Source organism: Pan troglodytes, chromosome 5 (assembly GCF_028858775.2).
Source record: "Pan troglodytes isolate AG18354 chromosome 5, NHGRI_mPanTro3-v2.0_pri, whole genome shotgun sequence".
Classification (NCBI taxonomy): domain Eukaryota; kingdom Metazoa; phylum Chordata; class Mammalia; order Primates; family Hominidae; genus Pan; species Pan troglodytes.
The window spans coordinates 16,766,975-16,787,772 of NC_072403.2; the positions used below are offsets into that span (position 1 = coordinate 16,766,975).

The following is a 20,798-nucleotide window of genomic DNA, read 5'->3' on the forward strand; positions in this document are numbered from 1 at the left end:
AATCCCAGCACTTTGGGAGGTTGAGGTGGGCGGATCACAAGGTCAGGAGTTCAAGACCATCCTGGCTAACATGGTGAAACCCCGTCTCTACTAAAAATACAAAACAATTAGCTGGGCGTGGTGGCAGGCGCCTGTAGTCCCAGCTACTTGGGAGGCTGAGGCAGGAGAATCGCTTGAACCCAGGAGGCAGAGGTTGTAGTGAGCCGAGATTGCGCCACTGCACTCCAGCCTGGGCAACAGATGAGAAATGGCTTTCTTGAATTTTGTTCTTTACTTCCCCTCTTTCATCCCAATGTTGGTTTCTATTAGAGATAAATATACCAAAAGTGTATTTAAGAGTAAAAAGTATTTCCACTATATACACCAGTTAGTTGTTGTTTTTATATGAACATGTGTTTTTATATGAACAGATTTTTAGTCACCATACAAAACAGGGGATAATAAACAGGATTCATGGCCGGGCGTGGTGGCTCACGCCTGTAAGCCCAGCACTTCGGGAGGCGGAGGCGGGTGGATCATGAGGTCAGGAGATCGAGACCATCCTGGCTAACACAGTGAAACCTCATCTCTACTAAAAATACAAAAAATTAGCCAGGCGTGGTGGCGGGCACCTGTAGTCCCAGCTACTTGGGTGGCTGAGGCAGGAGAAGGGCGTGAACCCGGGAGGTGGAGCTTGCAGTGAGCCGAGATCGCGCCACTGCACTCCAGCCTGGGTGGCAGAGTGAGACTCTGTCTCAAAAAAAAAAATTTTAAAAAAACAGGATTCATATTCTAAAAAATGTTTCTTCAGGCATGGGAATTATAAGGCTGGGCTGTGAAAAAGAAAAACCAAATATGCCATGCTGCTTTCATTTAGTATTATAATCTCCTATCGAGATGTTCCAGAAGATCCTTGGGAAGCTTAGCGTTGTCTTTATTAATTACAATAATCCTTAAGATCCAGAGGCTCTATGGGGGTATAATACACAGGTGAGGAAATGAGTAAAAATTGGCAGCACAACATCACAGCCAAGAACAGAGGCTGTGGAACCGCACTGCCTGGATTCAAATCCTTGCCCAGTCACTCACCGTATGACTTTGGACAAGTCACCTAATGACCTGTCTGTGCCTCAAATTCCTTAGCTAGCCATACAGTAGAAACTACTGCATAAGAAAAGCATCTTGCAAACTGCTTAGTTCAGCACTCAATAACTACTAGATGTTTTCATGTTTACCAATATCTATGATTGACTATAAGACGAAATAAAGGACATCACTGAGACAACCTAAAGGGCATCACTGCTATTATTTCTAAAATATCCTTAGTGAATCAGAATTTCATTTGCAGTTACTCAGGTAGTAGATATTTATGAAGAAGCGTGATGAAATGGGGGTTTACTAGCTTATTAAAAGATACTTTTCAGTGCCATAGATTTATAAAATGTCTTGCTAAAATGTAAAATGTAAATCTAGCACAATGATGAATTTAAAATAAAACAGAAGCCAATTCAAATACAGCTATGAAAGAAAAGTTGATTAATAAAATGATCATATCCATGTGAAACTGCACATATAATCTGCTATGATTCTTTTTATTTTATTTTTTTTGAGACATGGTCTCATTCTGTCACCCAGACTGGAGTGCAGTGGCCTGATCATGGCTTACTGTAGCCTTGACCTCCTGGGCTCAGGTGATCCTCCCACCTCTGCCTCCTGGGTAGCTGGGACTATAGGTACATGCCACCACGCCCAGCAAATTCTTGTATTTTTTGTAGAGATGGGGTTTCACCATGTTGCTCATGCTAGTCTCAAACTCCTGGGCTCAAGCAATCTGCCACCTCGGCCTCTCAAAGTGCTGGGATTACAGGCATGAGCCACCACACCCAGCCTGCTATGATTCCTGAAACGTAATTTCAGAATTTTATTTCATTTTTGAGATGGAGCCTCGCTCTGTCACCCAGGCTGGACTGCAATGGTGTGATCTTGGCTCATTGTTACCTCTGTCTCCCAGGTTCAAGCGATTCTCCTACCTCAGCCTCCCAAGTAGCTGGGATGACAGGTGTGTGCCACCATGCCCGGCTAATTTTTGTATTTTTAGTACAGATGCGGTTTTGCCATGTTGGCCAGGCTGGTCTCGAATTCCTGACCTCAGGTAATCCGCCCACCTCGGCCTCCCAAAGTGCTGGGATTACAGGCATGAGCCACCACTCCAGGTCTAGAATTTTAAAAGTATCCAATCTTTTAGAAGCCAAATAAAAATACGTTCAAGTTACTTTTCAAGCTTCAGTGATAACTGAAACTTTCATTCTACCTGTAAAATCTGCACTCTCACTGGGCATGCTGGCGTGCGCCTGTAGTCCCAGCTACTCTGGAGGCTGAGGCAGGCGGACTGCTTGAGCTCAAAAGTTAGAGGCTGTAGTGCGCTATAACCGAGCCTGTGAATAGCCACTGCACTCCAGCCTGGGCAACACAGGGATACTTTGTCTCTAAAAAAAAAAGAAAATCTGAGGCCGGGCGTGGTGGCTCACACCTGTAATCCCAGCACTTTGGGAAGCCAAGGCAGGCAGTAATCACGAGGTCAGGAGATGGAGACCCTCCTGGGTAACAGGGTGAAACCCCGTCTCTACTGAAAATACAAAAAATTAGCCGGGCGTGGTGGTGGGCGCCTGTAGTCCCAGCTACTTGGGAGGCTGAGGCAGGAGAATGGCGTGAACTCGGGAGGCAGAGCTTGCAGTGAGCTGAGATTGCACCACTGCACTCCAGCCTGGGCAACAGAGCGAGACTCCGTCTCAAAAAAAAAAAAAAAAAAAAGCTGGCCGGGTGCAGTGGCTCACACCTGTAATCGCAGCACTTTCAGAAGCTGAGGCAGGTGGATCACCTGCGGCCAGGAGTTCAAGACCAGTCTAACCAACATGGAGAAACCCCGTCTCTACTAAAAATACAAAAATTAGCTGGGCGTAGTGGCGCATGCCTATAATCCTAGCTACTTGGGAGACTGAGGCAGGAGAATTGCTTGAACCTGGGAGGCAGAAGTTGCAGTGAGCCGAGATCGCGCCATTGCACTCCAGCCTGAGCAACAAGAGCAAAACTCCGTCTCAAAAAAAAAAAATCTGTATTCTCTTCATCCATCCAGATGTACTCTCTTCATCTCTTCTTCTTTCCAGCAATTACCACTTCTCAGCAGTACTTCCCTTCCCTAAGGCAATGCATGTATCTATTTACAACAAATACAGAAGTTTCCTTGCAAAATGATTATTATCCCAAAGGTAAAACAATTGCTTAGAATCGCTAAGAAAAGGCATTTCCTTTTAGGTTCCTTGCCATCTTTTGTCATTTATTAATTCGTCAATATCCACTCCATGCCAGGGCAATGAACAAATAAGAGATGGTACGATGGTGTTCCCATCTGACACAGGAAATCAACTTCAGAAATAGAACTACCTCTCAAGTTCTTAAAGGGCAGAGGGCTTAATAGATATTTATTAACTTAATGAAGTGAGGGAATCTTTCTCCCATCCTCTATCATAAAGTAAATAACTTTTTTTAAAAAAAATGGCAGAAAAGACAAGATTTCAGTGATCTAAATTAAAACTCCCCAAAGGAAACATTCAAAGGAACCTCTTTTGTTCAGTGTAGTGTTCTCCCAACTTCTAACCATTCCCCCTCCAACACATCCTAGCCAGTTTTGACTGCATTTCTAGACCGCTCAAAAGGTTTGCCTGCTGAATTAAGCACAGACTTTCTTCTCTGTGTTTACATTAGCAGATTACACCACCCTGTCCATCATCTACCAACTGCCACGCCATGCCCTTGCTTCTTCAGGCCAACTCCCAAAAGCAGAGGGCCAGCATTCAGCTTCTTCTCTGCTTCTCAACTTAATTCTGAACTTGTTTAATTCCTACTTGTTAAATTCCATATGGAACTTGTTAAATTCCATATCTAATAACACATGGAACTTGTTAAATTCCATAGCTGAACTTCTCTAATTCCAATAGAAACCCCCACTCCCAGCCCCCGACACCAGCTCTTTTGTTTAAAAGGTTTTTAGAATGAAAACACCTTCCAGGTAATCAATTTCCCTTTAAGGGGACATGTTTACTGCCCACTCTGAAAATTAAGAATAGGCAGCTCTTCTTCAGCTACTCCACAAAATGTATTCAATGTAGAACTTATTTATTTATTTATTTATTTAGAGACAGAGTCTCACTCTGTTGCCTGGGCTGGAATGCAGTGGTGTGATCTCAGCTCACTGCAACCTCTGCCTCGCGGGTTCAAGTGATTCTCCTGCTTCAGCCTCCTGAGTTGCTGGGATTACAGGCACACTCCACCACACCCGGCTAATTTTTGTATTTTTAGTAGAGACGGGATTTCACCTTGTTGGCCAGGCTGGTCTCAAACTCCTGACCTCAAGTGATCCACCCGACTTGGCCTCCCAAAGTGCTGGGATTACAGGCATCAGCCACCACACCCGGCCTGGAATTTATTTTTAATTTTAGGGGAAAAGTATCGATGGATCTTAAAGCGGTATCTAACAAGTTATACCTAGAATATTTATGGCCTAAATTGGAAATGCCTAAAATTTTATATCACCAAGCAAAAGATTGATCGGATATTATGGGATGTGAATTGTTTTGGTAACAAACAAAAAAAAATGAGAAGGGAGAATGAAGACTCTAATATCTGTAATTTTCAGGTAAAGTTTATCCCTCTATATCGGGCTTTAAAGAGATGGCAAAGCCTGCTTGTACGACTCTTGTAGATAACAATCACTGTCTCATTCAGACTTGAGGAGTAACGGCTATAGTGAATATTCAGTGTAGGTTAAACTGATAACCCTGCCAGTAGCCTGTCTTCACAGTTGCTTAACTCCTAAGAGATGTTCACCTCTGTCTTACCACAGTTACTCATAAACTCCTTGTTATGAGGAATGGTCCTACTGTCCAAGACCTAACAACCTTTCTAACTTCAGACTCTTGATCATAACCTCCTATCCTTTTCACCGTCACTACCCTCAAAACTTCTTTATACAACCTCTTTCTTGTTCAACTTGTGGCTATTCCTACAACCACCTGTGTGGCGTGGTTTGCCTCCTCATCCAGCTTGGCCCCACCATCAGCCTTTCACATACTACACTCTCAAGATCACACACACGTTCTGAACATCCCCTTCTCCCACTGTTCCACTGCTCCTGCCTTGTCATCCTCCAGTCTCCCCTCTCCATACAGATGGGTGGAGGTGGAAAGAAAAGTCATGAAAGTGCTCCCAGCGGCTCCACTTTCACATTCATCCCATGTAATTTCAGGCGGACTCTTCCTGACACTGGGCAACCCCTTTGTGGCTTTCTTAGCAACTCGGTAACTCATCCTTCACAACTCTCCAAAGCTCCATGCCTCCATTGCTGTACTTCCCGCTACTCCTTGTCCCACTGCGGTCTGGCTTCCACTATTCCACTGGAACAATGCTCACCATAGCCGCCAGTTATGTCATATTCCCCAAACCCAAGGAACACCACAGCCGATGATATTGTTGAAATATCACAAGGCCATTTCCAGCCCCTTTCCTTCTGCCTCCTAATATAGAGACTGGAAGAGTAAATACTCACTCTCTCAGCCTCCTTTGGAAGTAAGAGAGACCACGTGACCCATTACTAGCCAGTAAGATGTAAGGGGATGTCCTTGAGGACTTCTGGGGAAGAATTTTTACTAGCTGATAAAAGATGAGAAGAGTTTGCTGGTATTATTCTGCCTTCTTCCCTCCTTGAACATGGACGTAACTCCTGGAGGTGAAGTAGCCATAAGGTGGTCATTAGGTGACACATTTGAGGACAAAAACAATGCTAACCGCTCAGCATGAAAATAATAGAAAACATCTGAATTTCCTGGGTACAATGTTGAGCCGTTGAAAGAGCTCTGGAATCATCACACTCCAGACTTCTTGAAACACGCTTCTGCTTCTTTGGATCTTTCCCTTGGTTTCAGATATTTTCTACATTCTCCTGGTTTCTACCCTATTTCTCTGGTGGCTCCTCAGACTTTTTTGTAAGATCCTATTCCAGGGCCCATCCTTTATATGCCATGGTTTCTCGGTGCCCTAAATGAGGACCTCTTTTCTTCTCCCTCTAAAGAGTTTCAATTGCCATCTGTAGACTAACCATTCCAAATCATTAGCCTGCACCTCTGTTTTGAGATTTAAATGCAAATATTCAATTGACTAAAAGTCATCATGCCCCAGACTGAATTCAGCTTTACCCCTAAGCCTGTGATTTTCCCCTCCTTGACATGGTACATGGTACATGGCACCACCACTATACATTTCAGCCAGAATCCCAGGAGTTATCCTGGACTCTTCCCCATTTTTTACTCCTCCCTCCACCCTCATGCCCAGTCACCAGTTTCTATAGAGCCTGCCTCCTACATGTCCCTTGACTGTATCCACTTACAACCATCCCCAAAGCTATTTTCCTGTCAGGCCACCACCACTTCTAACCAACATGACTGCACTGACTTTCTAACCTCTAACCAAGATGACTGTATTGACCTTCTAACTGGCCACCCGGTGTCCAGTCTTGACCTCTTCAATCGTCTCCACTCTTCTGCTAACCAGCCAGTTCCAAAAATTTGATCACATCAACAATTCTGCTGAAAATCCTTCATGATCTTCTAGTCCTCAAGATATACACACTCCTTCATCTGGCTTCACGACTTCACCTGCTAGCCTCACGTCCCTCCTCTGCCCCACTCGTAATCCACGCTCCAGCCACCTACACTTCTTTCAGTTACTCAGCCCCAGTTAGGCCCTCACACACTCTCTCTCGCCTCCAGGGCTTCATACGTACTATTTCTTACTCCCTGGAGCATTTTCCCCCACCCTGCCTTTTAAAAAAAATAATTTTCTCTCATTCTTGAGGTCTCAATGACTTGGGAAGCCTTTTGTGATACTTCTCCAGTGTGGCTTATCTAGGCTCCCACAGGACCCAATATTCCCCCATCATAGGACTTAGCATACTTGATGTTGTAACTTCTTGAATCTGCTGGTCTTCCTGAGTATATTGTAAGACATCTGTTTCGTCCCGATCATGAAATACAACAGGAGTTTAACAATTTTGTGCTAAATGAATTTTTCAATTTTCTTCAAGTCTTCCATGGGACTCCTCTTCTCATTCATTTTTGCTCCATCTTTGCCTAAGGTGGAGCACTGCCCAACACACAGTAGATACTGCATGTGGCAGACACACGGTAAGCTGAGTAGCTGAAAGCCCTCCTTCTCTACCTCTTCATTCACAGAGTCAGCTTTTACACAGGAATATAAAATGCTCAGCTAAGTAATCAGTTTCCCAGCCTCCCTGCCGCTAGGGGTGCCCTGTGGTACACTTCTGATCAACGAGGAGAAACCCTATGCATTCTGGATGGGATGTGAGAAAGCTTTTGCTTTCCCAATTAAAAGAGTACAGTAGGCCGGGCACGGTGGCTCACGCCTGTAATCCCAGCACTTTGGGAGGCTGAGACTGGTGGATCACCTGAGGTCAGGAGTTCAAGACCAGCCTGACCAACATGGAGAAACCCCGTCTCTACTAAAAATGCAAAATTAGCCAGGCATGGTGGTACATGCCTGTAATCCCAGCTACTCGGGAGGCTGAAGCAGAAGAATCGCTTGAACCCAGGAGGCAGAGGTTGTGGTGAGCTGAGATCGCGCCACTGCACTCCAGCCTGGCAACGGAGCAAGACTTCATCTCAAAACAAAACAAATACCATATTTTTGAAGGATAAAACAAATACCATATTTTTGCCACTCAGAAAAAAATGATGGACATTTTGTCATATAAAACCAGATAGTAATAACCATCTGTGGGACTGTACCTAAGACCCAACACCCCTTCTGATTTCGCCTACCCTCCTCCCCAGAAGCCACGGCTATCATGGATTTTGGGTGTATCTTTCCAGGCCTTTAAAAATATTTTTGTATATGGATGTATTTGTGTATAATAAAGTATTTCTTTGTGTGAATTTACATAATCATTTAATCTACAAATGTGGGCTATTTCAGCTCATTTTGTCTAATAACACTCATTTCTTAGGTTTCTGTCTTATAGCAGTAGTAAGTATCCCCAATGCAATCCTAATCAGCAGGACTGCTAGCAGGCATTTGGGGTTTTCAAACAATTTGTACTGATATTACTTCTGATATTTCACATTAATATGAATTATATAGGTTTTCGTACTAATTCACATTAATATGAATTATATAGGTTAGGGAAGTTTCTTTTTATTCCTATTTGCTAAGTTTTTGTTTTGTTTTACTTTTGTTTTTGTTTTTAGATAGGGTCTCACTAGGTCACCTAGGCTGAAGTACAGTAGTGGTGGCACTATCTTGGCTCACTGCAGCCTCGACCTCCTAGGCTCAAGCAATCCTCCCACCTCAGCCTCCCGAGTGGCTGGGACTACAGGTGTGCACCACGATGCCCAATTAATATTTGTATTTTCTGTAGAGGTGGGGTTTCACCATGTTGCCAAGCTGGTCTCAAACTCCTGGGATCAAGCGATCCTCCTGCCTTGCCCTCCCAAAGTGCTGGGATTATAGGTGTGAGCCACTGCATTCAGCCAAGAGGCTTTATCATAAGTTTTTTAAGAAATCAATGTTTGTTTTTTTTAGTTCATCAAATCACAAATGAGCACTGAATTTTATTAAGCCTATTCAATTTATTTTTCATTTCCATTATTGTATATTATATATTTACTTATCTGATGATAATGACTATTTTAAAATATTTTATGAAGTTATTTCCTTGTACATGTAATGGTTTAGATCATAATATTTTAAAACATTTGCTAAAGTATTTAAATTTTAGTTTGTCATAATTTGGTTGATGTGGTGATGTGGAGATGCGTATCCCATGAGTACGGGACTGGTTCTGGTGGAAGTCAACTGCCATGTCCCGAGGCTATTCAAACAACCCTCTGGAAAGGCCCAAGGAAGGAGCCTCTGTAAAAGGGAACTGAGGTGCCTCTTGCCAACAGCCAGTACAAATATGCCAACCCTGTGAGTGAGTGTGATGGGTTGAACTGTGTCCCACAAAACTCCTATATTGAAGTCCTAGCCCCCAGACTTTCACGGTGTGACAGTATCTGAAGATAGGGTCTTTAAAAAGGTAATTAAGTTTAAGTGAGGTCTTTCAGGTAGGCCCAAATCTGATATGACTGGTGTCCTTATAAGAGGAGCCTGGGCAACATGGCAAGAACCCATCACTCCAAAAAATTTTTTAAAAAATTAGCCACATGTTGTGGTACACACCTATAGTCCCAACTACTCTGGAGGCTGAGGCAGGAGGATGGTTCAAGCCCAGGAGGCTGAGGCTATAGTGAGCTATGTTTGTACCACCGTACCTCAGCCTGGGCGACAGAATGAAACCCTGTCTTGAAAAAAAAGAAGGGGGAAATGTGGACACAGACATGCATAACGAGAAGATCATATAAAGACCTAGAGAGGATACGGCTGTCTACAAGCCAAGGAGAGAGGCCTCAGAAGAAACAACCAGCAGATACCTTGATGTTGCACTTCTTGCCTCCAGAACTGTGAGGAAATAAATCTCTGTTGTTTAAGCCACCCAGTCTGTGATACTTTGTTACAGCAGCCCTAGCAAACCAAGAGTGAGCCACCTTGGAAGTAGATCCTCCAGCCCCAGTCAAGCCTTCGGATGACTGAAACTTTGGCCAATTATCTGACTGCCATGAGAGAACCCAAGCCAGAACTACCCAGCTAAGCTACTTCTAAATTCCTGACCCACAGAAACTATGTGAATTAGTAAATGTTTCTTCTTATTTTAAATCACTAAGCTTTGGAGGTATTTTGTTATGCAGCAATAGATAAACACAGTGGATTAAAAACAAACAAATTAACAACAATTCTATTTCATAAGTTCAGGAATATAACATATATCATTCAGAACTCAATTTGACATTATGAATACCGTCTGATTTTGAGACCTTGTTTTAAAGAAATAATAAGCCCTACTCTGCACTCAACTTTAAATGTGAAAAACAGGTCAGGAATGGTGGCTCACACCTGTAATTCCAGCACTTTGGGAGGCCGAGGTGGGTAGCTTGCTTGAGCCTGGTAAGTCAGGACTGCAGTGAGCCATGATCACACCACTGCACCCCAGCCTGGGCAACAGAGTGAGACCCCCATCTCAAAAAACACAAACAAAAACGAAAACCAACAAATAAATTTGGAAGAACATTCCAAAGATCACCTGTAGTTTTGGTCCAAATGTATTATACATATAAAAAAGGAGGCACTCATATTTTTTGGTTTATCAGTGTAGCTGGACAAGCCAGACAATTAAAGTAATATAGAAGAAAAACAGCAGAATTCCTCTTTGGCAATGTTCTTTTCCAAGAATGACATTCCACATGAGCCAAATGCTATTTTATCTAAACTAGACCTCTTTCTGTGCTTGTATATATTCTTTTTTTTTTTTGAGATGGAGTCTCCTTCTGTCACCCAGGCTGGAGTGCAGTGGTGCAATCTCAGCTCACTGCAACCTCTGCCTCCCAGGTTGAAGCGATTCTCGTGCCTCAGCCTCCTAAGTAGCTGGGATTACACGTGTGCACCACCATGCCTGGCTAATTTTTGTATTTTTAGTAGAGACAGGGTTTCACCATGTTGGCCAAGCTGGTCTCGAACTCCTGACCTCAACCCAAAGTGCTGGGATTGCAGGCATGGGCCACCACACGCAGCCTGTGTGCACGTACGTGTGTGTGTGTGTGTGTGTGTGTGTGTGCGCGCGCACGTATATATATATATTTTTAGACGGAGTCTCACTGTATCACCCAGGCTGGAGTGCGGTGGCGCGATCTCAGCTCACTGCAACTTCCACCTCCTGGGTTCAAGCAATTCTCCTGCCTCAGCCTCCTGAGTAGCTGGGATTACAGGCGCGTGCCACCATGCCTGGCTAAGTTTTGTATTTTTAATAGAGACAGGGTTTCACCATGTTGGCCAGGCTGGTCTCAAACTCCTAACCTCATGATCCGCCCGCCTCGGCCTCCCAAAGTGCTGGGATTACAGGCATGAGCCACCGCGCTGGCCTGTGCTGGTATATATTCTTAAGCGAGGACAGGAAAATAAAGAGCAGAGTTTTCAAAGGTGAAGTTGGCAGTGTCACACACAGTACCTTTTGATGGCCACCAGCTCCCCGGATTCATTACTCTTGCCCATAAGCACACTCCCATACGTGCCGTCCCCCAACTGTCTCATGGTTGTGTATCGGTTCATCTTGGAAAAATAATGCAGCAGAAGTTGTTGATTGAAATGACTTCCTTGTTGAATATAAATTTGAACGCTTCTTAATTTTTATTTGCTTTTGTCCTCACACTGTTGTTGCTACACTGGTGACAGGTTTGTCATCATTAAATATAGTCTCTCCCCCAAGATTACAGAGGTTCATGAGATATAGCATGAAGGAATCGGGCAAGGAAACAGCGCTTCCATTCTTATAAACACCCTAAAGAAAGAAAACAAGGATATCATGAATTTTCATTAACAAGTCTCTTCAAAAATTGTACTGGCAACTTAGAGCAAAGGGAAAAATCATAAATAATATAAATACTATTGTGTTAAATATTTGTCAGTAAGTCATTTGTCTATGTAAAATGAAGTTCCCATATAACTCACTGGTAATACTCACTTGGTAAATGCCTCATTTACATGGTACTGTGCTATTTATGTTCAATAATGGCATAATGGCTTGTATGATTCCTTTTTTACTAAATATAATCTACATTATTCCAAATCAGACCTTGGAAAATTGATGTCTATATTATATCCATTCTTTGAATCAATTTTTGTAGCATATTTAATTTGGCATATTGTTTAAAACTGTACTACTTGTAAATTTTCTGTGGAATATAAGTACCCCAATTGGGTAAGGTAAGTATAAAGCAAACTTTTGTTTCATATGAAAGGAATAGCATTATTTTAAAATTTCATATTCTATTTAAATAACATGCTACTTTATTTTACATCGAACTAAGAAATATTTAAATACTAATTAGGATTTAGTGTCACACTAGGTTCATACAAAGAAATAAGAAACATAGCCGGGCGTGGTGGCGGATGCCTGTAATCCCAGTGATTTGAAAGGCCAAGGCAGGAGGACTGTAGAGGCCAGGAGTTCGAGACCAGCCTGGGCACCATATCATGCCCTTCTTTACAAAAACCAAAAAAATTAGCTGGGCTTGATGGCACGCTTGTAGTCCCAGCTACTTGGGAGGCTGAGGCACGAGGATTGCTTGAGCCCAGGAGTTCAAGATTACAGTGAGCTATGATCACACCACTGAACTCCATCCTGGGTGACAGAGTAAGACTCTGTCTCTAAAGAAAAAAAAAATTTTTAATAAATAAAAAAGGGAAGTAGAGCCTGAAGATGTGACTGAAATGTTGTAACCTCATAATCAAACTTGAATGAATGAGGAATTGTTTCTTATGGATGAACAAAGAAAATGTTTTATTGAGATGGAATCTACTTCTGGTAGAGATGCTATCAACACTGCTGAAAAGACAAAAAAGAATTGTTTTCTTTTTTTGAGACAGAGTGAGACTCTGGTTGGAGTGCAGTGCCACAATCTTGGCTCACTGTAACCTCCGCCTCCTGGGTTCAAGTGATTTTTGTCCCTGAGTCCTCACCCCTGTCACCATCACTCCCCCAGTAGCTGGGATTACAGGTGCCCACCCCGACTCCCAGTAGCTGGGATTACAGGTGCACACCACCACACCCGGCTAATTTTTGTATTTTTAGTAGAGATGGGGTTTCGCCATGTTGGCCAAGCTGGTCTTGAACTCCTGGCCTCAGCGATCTGCCCGCCTCGGTGGGATTACAGGCATGAACCAGTGCCCAGTCAAGAACAAAGGATTTAGAATATTACATAAACTGAGTTGACAAAGCAGTGGCAGGATGTGAGAAGACTGACTTCAATTTTGAAAGAAGTTCTACTGTAAGTAAAATGCTATCAAATAGTCTCACATATTACAGAGAAATCTTTTATGAAAAGTCTGTCAATGTAGCAAATACCACTGTTGTCTCATTTTGAGAAATGGTTACAGCCATCTCAACCTTCAGCAGCCACCACCCTGATCGGTCAGCAGCCATCAACACAGAGGCAAAGCCCTCCACCAGCAAAAAGATTATGACTCACTGAAGGCTCAGATAATCAGCACTTTTTAGCAATAAGATTTTTTTTTTTTGACAGCCTCCCAAGTAGCTGGGACTATAGGCCCAGGCTACTATGCCCAGCTATTTTTTGTAATTTTAGTAGAAACAGGGTTTCACCACGTTGGCCAGGCTGGTCTCAAACTCCTGACCTCAAGTGATCCACCTGCCTCCACCTCCCGATGTGTTGGGATTACAGGTGTGAGCTACTGCTCCCGGCCACAATAAGATATTTTTAAATTAAGGTATGTATGTTATTTTTTCTAGACAAAATGCTATTGTATACTAAATAGACTACAGTATAATGTAAACATAATTTGCATATGTACTTTAAACCCAAAAACATGTGTGACTTGCTTTATTGCAACATTCACTTTATTGCCGTGGTCTGGAGCTAAACCCACAGTATCTCCGAGGTGTGTCTGTAGTTTGTTTTAAAGTACTTTTTATGACTTAGTTCTTCATTCAAAGAATATTTTTCTCTCACTGGAGCACTTTCATTTAAATCATAGAAATTGCTCCTCTATTATTTGCAGGAATTTAAGACCAACAAGGGCACGTTATAGTTGTCAAAATACTTAAGATTTCCCCAAACAGCCTTTCCGGGAAGAGAAACATAAACATGAGCAGACATAAACGTGCAGAGCAGCACAGTAAAGTTATGTTGTTTCCTATTTACAGGAACGTATCTGTTCACAGAAAACTTGAGAAGAATCCTGTGGGGCTTTTAATAATACGGAGTGTGGGCTGGGCGCCCTGGCTCATCCCTGTAATCCCAACACTTTGGGAGGCCAAGACGGGTGGATCACCTGAGGTCAGGTGTTTGAGGCCAGCCTGACCAACGTGGTGAAACTTCATCTCTACTAAAAATACAAAAATTAGCTGGGTGTGGTGGCGCAGGCCTGTAGCCCTAGTTACTAAGGAGGCTGAGGTAGGAGAATCACTTGAACCTGGGAGGCAGAGGTTGCAGTGAGCCAAGATTGCACCACTGCACTCCCACCTGGGCAACAGAGCGAGACTCTGTCTCAAAATAATAATAATAATAATAATAGGGAGTATGTATTTAACATTTATCTTACTTCACGTAGGTAACAACCCCTTCAAAGGCACATATAAAATAATTTAGGCTATGCTAACTCCATGGCCAGGATCTTGAAAAAGAGACCTTGACAGCAGATTCCATTTCTATTCAGGGGTTTCTTCCTTTTTGTCAGATTAAGCCCGAGCTAATAATCATAAGTACCAGCAAATGGTTCCCCATTTGCCTGAAAAAGAATAGTTTTGTAAGTCATTGTCACCTTATTCATAGACACTGATTCCAAATATTAAGGTGTTAATATAGAGAAAGGCAGTCTCTCTCTCTACACGGTTACTAATCAAAACATGAATTTGCTTTTCTTCATTTTGCCTTTATCTGTATAAGCAAATATAATTTGGAAAAATCTTTTGGGTTGTTTTGTTTTGTACTACGTTAAACAAAACATGGACTAAAATATATTTCTTCTCATTTAGGATTTTATTAAATCAGTATTTTGCAATTTATCACCAGCATATTCAATTGCTGTACACTCTTTTCTAGCTAGCCTATTGAAGGTGACATATATCTATCTCTTTTAGGAAATATGTGATCTCTAGGTTTACTGATTCTTTCTGATTAAGTAAGCATAAAGAGAATATATTTGCACAAAAGGCCATCATGTTCCTTATGACAGTAAGATCGTAAAATAAAAACATGGAAGGATTAAGTGACCTGGCTAGGATCAACTAGAGAATCAATGATGGAGTCAATCCAATAGTTGCATTTGGCTTGATGTTGTTGGTTTTTCAGGGTCGTCTCCAACTTCTAAACAAGCCATTCTTATGAACTGGTGCCAGCTCTTACTATCCCTAATGAGGCTAAAGAAATCATCCTCTTTGCTCCAAAACCACACAGACTAAGCTCCACAACTCAAGCCACCTACCCCAACCTCCACCTTAAGATTCCTAATGCAGCTCTTCACTCAAACACTAAGATATTGCTGACTACCTGGAAAGTGAAGTGGGACTACTCCATATCCTGACTAAACCCTAATGCTACATCTGGGTCATTCAGACCAGTGAAAAATAATAGCAACAGTGAAGGGAAAGAGTGAGACCTTAGAACTTGAATGGTTAAGGGAGAAAGAATCTAGGTGGTGCTCCTCTCATGAAAATTATTATTATTACTATTATTATTGTTTGAGACAGAGTCTCACTCTGTGCCAGGTCCGACCCGCAGACCCTGGCTGAATGACAGATCAAAGAATGCACTCAGACACAGGTATCCAGTGAAAGAGTGGGCTAGGGGACCGGGCAGCACACAGACCCCAGGAGGGTGCTGTAAACCGTGGCCCTGACCAGCTGGCGCTATGGGCTTTTATTCGGCACAGATTTAATGACAAAGGCTTTGAGTTAACACACTTGTGGGTAATTAACACGGTCGCACCGCTCCCCCGCCCCACGCAGTCCTGCGCCTGGATGATTAAAGGCCAGGTTCCGAGGCCTAAGTAAACTAACTTATCTAGATTAGTTTCTTTACATCCCCTTGTTATCTAACCTAAGCTCTTAAGAGAATTCAGCTGCCTTCAGCCAAATTTTCTTTTGAAGCTTTGCAAACCCCTGGCCTTCCAAGAAGGTTTGCATCTTTCTACGATTTTTCCCACCACCCTGACCAATCTCCTACAGCTCTGTTGCCCAGGCTGGAGTGCGGTGGCGCTATCTCTGCTCACTGCAACCTCCGCCTCCCGGGTTCAAGGGACTCTCCTGCCTCAGCCTCCTGAGTAGCTGGGATTACAGGTGCATGCCACCATGCCCGGCTAATTTCTGTATTTTTAGTAGAGACAGGGTTTCACCACGTTGGCCAGGCTGGTCTTGAACTCCTGACCTCATGTGATCCACCTGCCTCGGCCTCCCAAAGTGCTGGGATTTATAGGCGTGAGCCACTGCACCCAGCCATGAAAATTATTTAATTCAGAAACATAATGGTATGATAGCATCATCTTTTCTTTTAACCAAATTATTTTCATGTTAACACCTAACCAAGGACAAGCATCTGAGGGTCTAAAAGGTAGAAAAGTAATGCAGACAATTCTGAAACAGGACATATTACTTGAGAAGGGAATGGAAGAGGGAGCTGCCTCTAGTTGCATGGTAATGATGGTAGCGAGTGTTATTCAGGAAGTGGAAACAGAAAGAGTGACAAAAAAATTACCTTCATTGGCCCAACAATCTAAAAATTAAGAATTAATTACACCTCTCTCTTCCACTATTAAGGCCATCAGCCACCCCCATCACCACCGCCCTGGGGTGGGAGCGTGACCTGAAGCTGCACCAGCACTATCAGCACAATAGAGCATTCAGTCACTGATGACTTTCGACCCAAGCCTCTATGCACAGTCTCTTTGCGAGTGGCTATTGTGGCAACTTCATTCCAAGCCTAACCAATCAACTTCTGAATAAACACCGGCAACACCAATTGTCTTTCAACTGATGATGGCTATAGGATAGGGTGTACTTATATTGAGGGAAGAATAAGCAAGGAACACGACCATTTCCCAGCTCCTTTCTGTTTGAGGGGTGGAGTGTTGAGGATTATGGACGTGACATAGATTTTTAAAAGGTCAGATTAGTGGTTCTGTGAGGATCTGTCCCATTTAAGCCCTACCTAACCTTTAAGTAAAACAACTTTACATACTGCGCTCCCTAAGAAAACACTTTGGAAAGGCTTCTTTTCAACTACATTAATTACAAAATCAACAGCTGCCCAGGGTGAGAAGCTGATCACTGCAACTGTTCCTTCTATCCCCTGAACATACAATTGTCTAATGTAGAGACATAGACATCAAGGTAAAGCTTTTAAAAAATCATTATTCCATGTCCCTGCTCCCTGACAGCACATAAGCAACTACTTTTATCAATGTGGCATAGCAACTACTGATTACTAATCAAAAAGCAGTCTATGTTCCTTAAACACAGGCTTCCCATGGTTCTCCAGTTCACGCACAATAATATTTCTCTACAAGTTACATATATTCTTCTCTGTTGACCTATGGAAAACTAATCTACAAAGTAGGAATATATTAACACAGTTTCTTATGTACATGAATATATATAGATATGATACATATGCAACAAAAAACCCAAGTAAATATAACTATCATCCTCAATTTAACAGAATTGTTAAAAACTTGGAATTTTCTACAATCAAGCTATAACATTTATTGACCTTCCTATGGGTTAAAGAAAAAGATGCTTATTTAGAGGCTTAATTATAGACCTACACAAAAATAAATACCCTTATAATTTATCTCTCATTCTAGTTTTCAACTTTTTAATCTAAGTTCATAATTACCGTTTCTCTAAGTGCACAATTGTTGTAAATATAGCCTTTATTCTCAACAGCTTTTGCCAGCTAATAAGAGATTTAGATAGGATTAAAGAAGATTAGCAAAGAGGGCAAATGAAGGGTAAAACAAGTGTCTGCCAAAAACTGAAGAGATAAGGCTTGGATGTCTTCAACGTGGCTTTCTAGAACATATTGTAATTATGTCACTCCGAGGCTGGCATTAACGCTTCTAATACACAACAAAAGAGTAATTAACGTTTTAAAAGTCACCAAATTCTTTAAAAAGCAACGCAGGAAAAAAGATCCCAAACTAACCAAGTCGAAGTTTTACAGAAATTAAATGAGCTATTACAATGGGAAAACAAAGACTGTATCTTAAAATATAAAAGCACAGTTCTCTGTGCTCATATTCACAAATTATTTCAAAGCTTATACACAAAAAAAGTCCACCCCGACGAAGAGATTAAACGTCCTGCCCGGTGCCTGCAGTGGAAGCAGGCGGTGGCGCGGTTGGGGGAACTTTCTCCCTCCCGGTCAAGTCTCGGGAATTGAAGGGCCGGGGAGGCGGGGCCCGATCGAAAAGCTGGAAAGTCACTTTTGTTTTCACCATTATTTCACTCAATGGGTTGTGTTTCTGAATAAATAAAGTCAGATAACTTTGGCTTCCCTCTTTGAGAATTCCGTTATCATTAGAACAAATGTCTGTTTCTTTTAAACGATTATATAAACACATTTGCATACAGCTCTTTCCTTGTAGGACTGAGATTACTAACCACTAAAAACCAGTTTTATTGCTCTCGACACCACACTCTCGACCTGTCCCTAAATTAAAACGTATTACTTGCAGAAAAGGGACAGTTTTCGTCACACACTTTCTGATCCGACTCTGCAAACCAGGGCTCTTAAAAGGCTCCAGGGACCGCGTGGTGGAAGGAGGGGGCGTCCCCGGGCGCCGGGAGTCCGGCGCCGTTGGGGGGGACGCGGGTGTGCGGAATTCCACTTTCACCTGAGCGTCCTTTGGGATGCACCAGCGAGGGCTGGAGTCGGACCTAATTCCTGTTTTTCTCCCTCCTTTTAGATTTTGCAACAGTTCTGAACTCAGTTCCGCTGCCTCCCTGAGACCCAATCCTGCCTCTCTGTCCTAAAAACAGTTTCCACCGCCAGCCCAAGCAGCAGGGGGGCAGAGGTGGGAGATCCCGGAGGAGAGTTTACGGGCGGGGGTCTCAGGCTAAGGGACGCCCGGCCGTCATCCTCCCACGCCAGGCCGGCCCCCGCGGTCCAGGAGGCGGGAAAGTGGTCAAGAGGTCTGGGAGACACCGACCGCCTTCCCTCGGGCTGACCACTCCCGCCCGCTCCGCCCCTCCGGGGACCCTCCTCCCTCCAGTCCTTCCCCTACCGGCGTCAGGGACCGGTCTCCCGGCGGAGATTGGCCCTGGTAGCACAGGGCGCCGAGGGGACATGCCCGGCCAGCCTTGCAGGTCGGGCTCCGGCTGGGTCGGATAGAGGGTGGTGGCCCCGCAGCCCGCTGGGGATTACCTGTCCGCGCCTGCTGCTTACCTCGTTCGCTCCCTTGTGAAGCTCGGGCGTCTTGTGTGTTTCATCTCCAAGGAAACGGCGGGGGCAGCAGGCGAGCCTACGGCCGGCCCAGAGAGGGCGTGGCCTCGCGGGAAATCTCCGCCAATCCCGCAGGCCCCGCCTTCTCCGGGGCGGGGCTTCATGGAGCCGGGGGACTGTCGGCTGAGCTGCAGCAAGTGTGCCATTTAGACTTGGGGTTTAGGGGAGTTGATTACCTTTTCAGTCAGGTCTTTGTCAGAAGTTGGTTTGTTTGCCTTTTATTTTGTTTTGGTTTTGTTCCGATTCATTCTACAAAGTCTTGATTAATTAAAATATGGTTCCCAGACCGGGCAGAGCAAGAGAAGGAAGTCTGTTTGCCTCATACTTGCACTTGTTTACTTGTGCCTGGGGAAAAACTGTTCTTGTATGCAGTTCCTTATATTGGTCAATTCCTTGGGTATGTATTACCTCTTGAGCTGCCCTTCTAAGTTTGTTTCCATTTATTCATTCAGAGAACCTGCCTAGTATCAGCCACAGAGTTAGATAGTGGTAATTCCAAGAAAAATGACTGAATGTGTGAATAAATGGGTAAATTGTAACTAGCCTAGAATTTAGAGAGGAAGGCACACTTGTGTTACTGCAAATAGTTCAGATTGGCTGGCAAAAAGGGTCTACGAAACAGAAACATAAGTGATGAAGCAGTGGTGCGGCAAGTTAGTAATTATTAGGTGTCAGAATGTGGGCTTGGGACCAAGAATAGCGCCAAGGTAGACACGACAGACATGCCTGTGGCCCTCACAGCTTAAAGTGAAGTAGGCTTTCACGCGTATGTTTATGTCAGCGCAATTCACAATTGCAAAGATGTGGAACCAATCTAAGTGCCCATTGACTAATGAGTGGATAAAGAAAATGTGGTATATATACACCATAGGCTGCTACTCAGTCACAAAAAAAGAATGAAATAATGTCTTTTGCAACAACTTGGAAGAGTGGGAGGTCCTTATTCTATGCAAAGTAATACAGGCGTGGAAAACCAAAAACTGTATGTTCTCACTTATAAGCAAAAGCTAAGCTATGAGTATGCAAAGGCATACACAGTGAAATAATGGACTTTGGAGACTCAGAAAGGGGAGGATGGGAGAGAGCCTAGGGATAAAAAAAACTATGCACTAGGTACCATATACACTACTCAGATGATGGGTGCACTAAAATCTCAGAATTCACCACTATATAATTCATCTATGTAACAAAAAACCACTTGTACCCCAAGAGCTATTGAAATAAACATTTAAAAACAGACCGGGCTCAGTGGCTCATGCCTGTAATCCCAGCACTTTGGGAGGCCCAGGTGAGTGGCTCACCTGAGGTCAGGAGTTCAAGACCAGCCTGGCCAACATGGTGAAAACCCATCTCTACTAAAAATACAAAAAAATCTGGGTGTGGTGGCACATGCCTGTAATCCCAGCTACTCGGGAGGCTGAGGCAGGAGAATCACTTGAACCCAGGAGGCAGAGGTTGCAGTGAGCGGAGAACGTACCACTGCACTCCAGCCTGGGTGACTGAGCAAGACTCTGTCTCAAAATAATAATAATAATAAATGGCCAGGTGCGGTGGCTCATGCCTGTAATCCCAGCACTTTGGGAGGCCGAAGTGGGCGGATCACCTGAGGTCGGGAGTTTGAGACCAGTATGACCAACCTGG

At 43.4% G+C, this 20,798-nt stretch overlaps 1 protein-coding gene across 8 annotated transcripts in view; it reads right to left on the bottom strand.

Annotated features, from left to right (window-relative positions):
- Positions 1-19,752, bottom strand: part of MAK (male germ cell associated kinase) — a 74,101-nt gene extending 54,349 nt beyond the window's left edge. For 4 of the 8 annotated variants that reach the window (XR_001718248.4, XM_001167665.7, XM_054685592.2 and 1 more), the window contains exons 1-2: positions 19,101-19,752; positions 11,147-11,476 (exon numbers count right to left, since the gene is read on the bottom strand). Coding sequence is in view for 6 of the 8 variants with exons in the window: in XM_001167665.7 (XP_001167665.2) it covers positions 11,147-11,247 (101 nt within the window). In the remaining 2 variants the exon portion in view is untranslated. Of the gene's footprint in view, positions 1-11,146; positions 11,477-18,939 lie in introns of all 8 variants that reach the window. The other 4 variants (XR_010157892.1, XM_054685593.1, XM_054685590.2 and 1 more) reach the window with 3 other exon arrangements.
- Between the last annotated feature and the right edge of the window lie 1,046 nt (positions 19,753-20,798).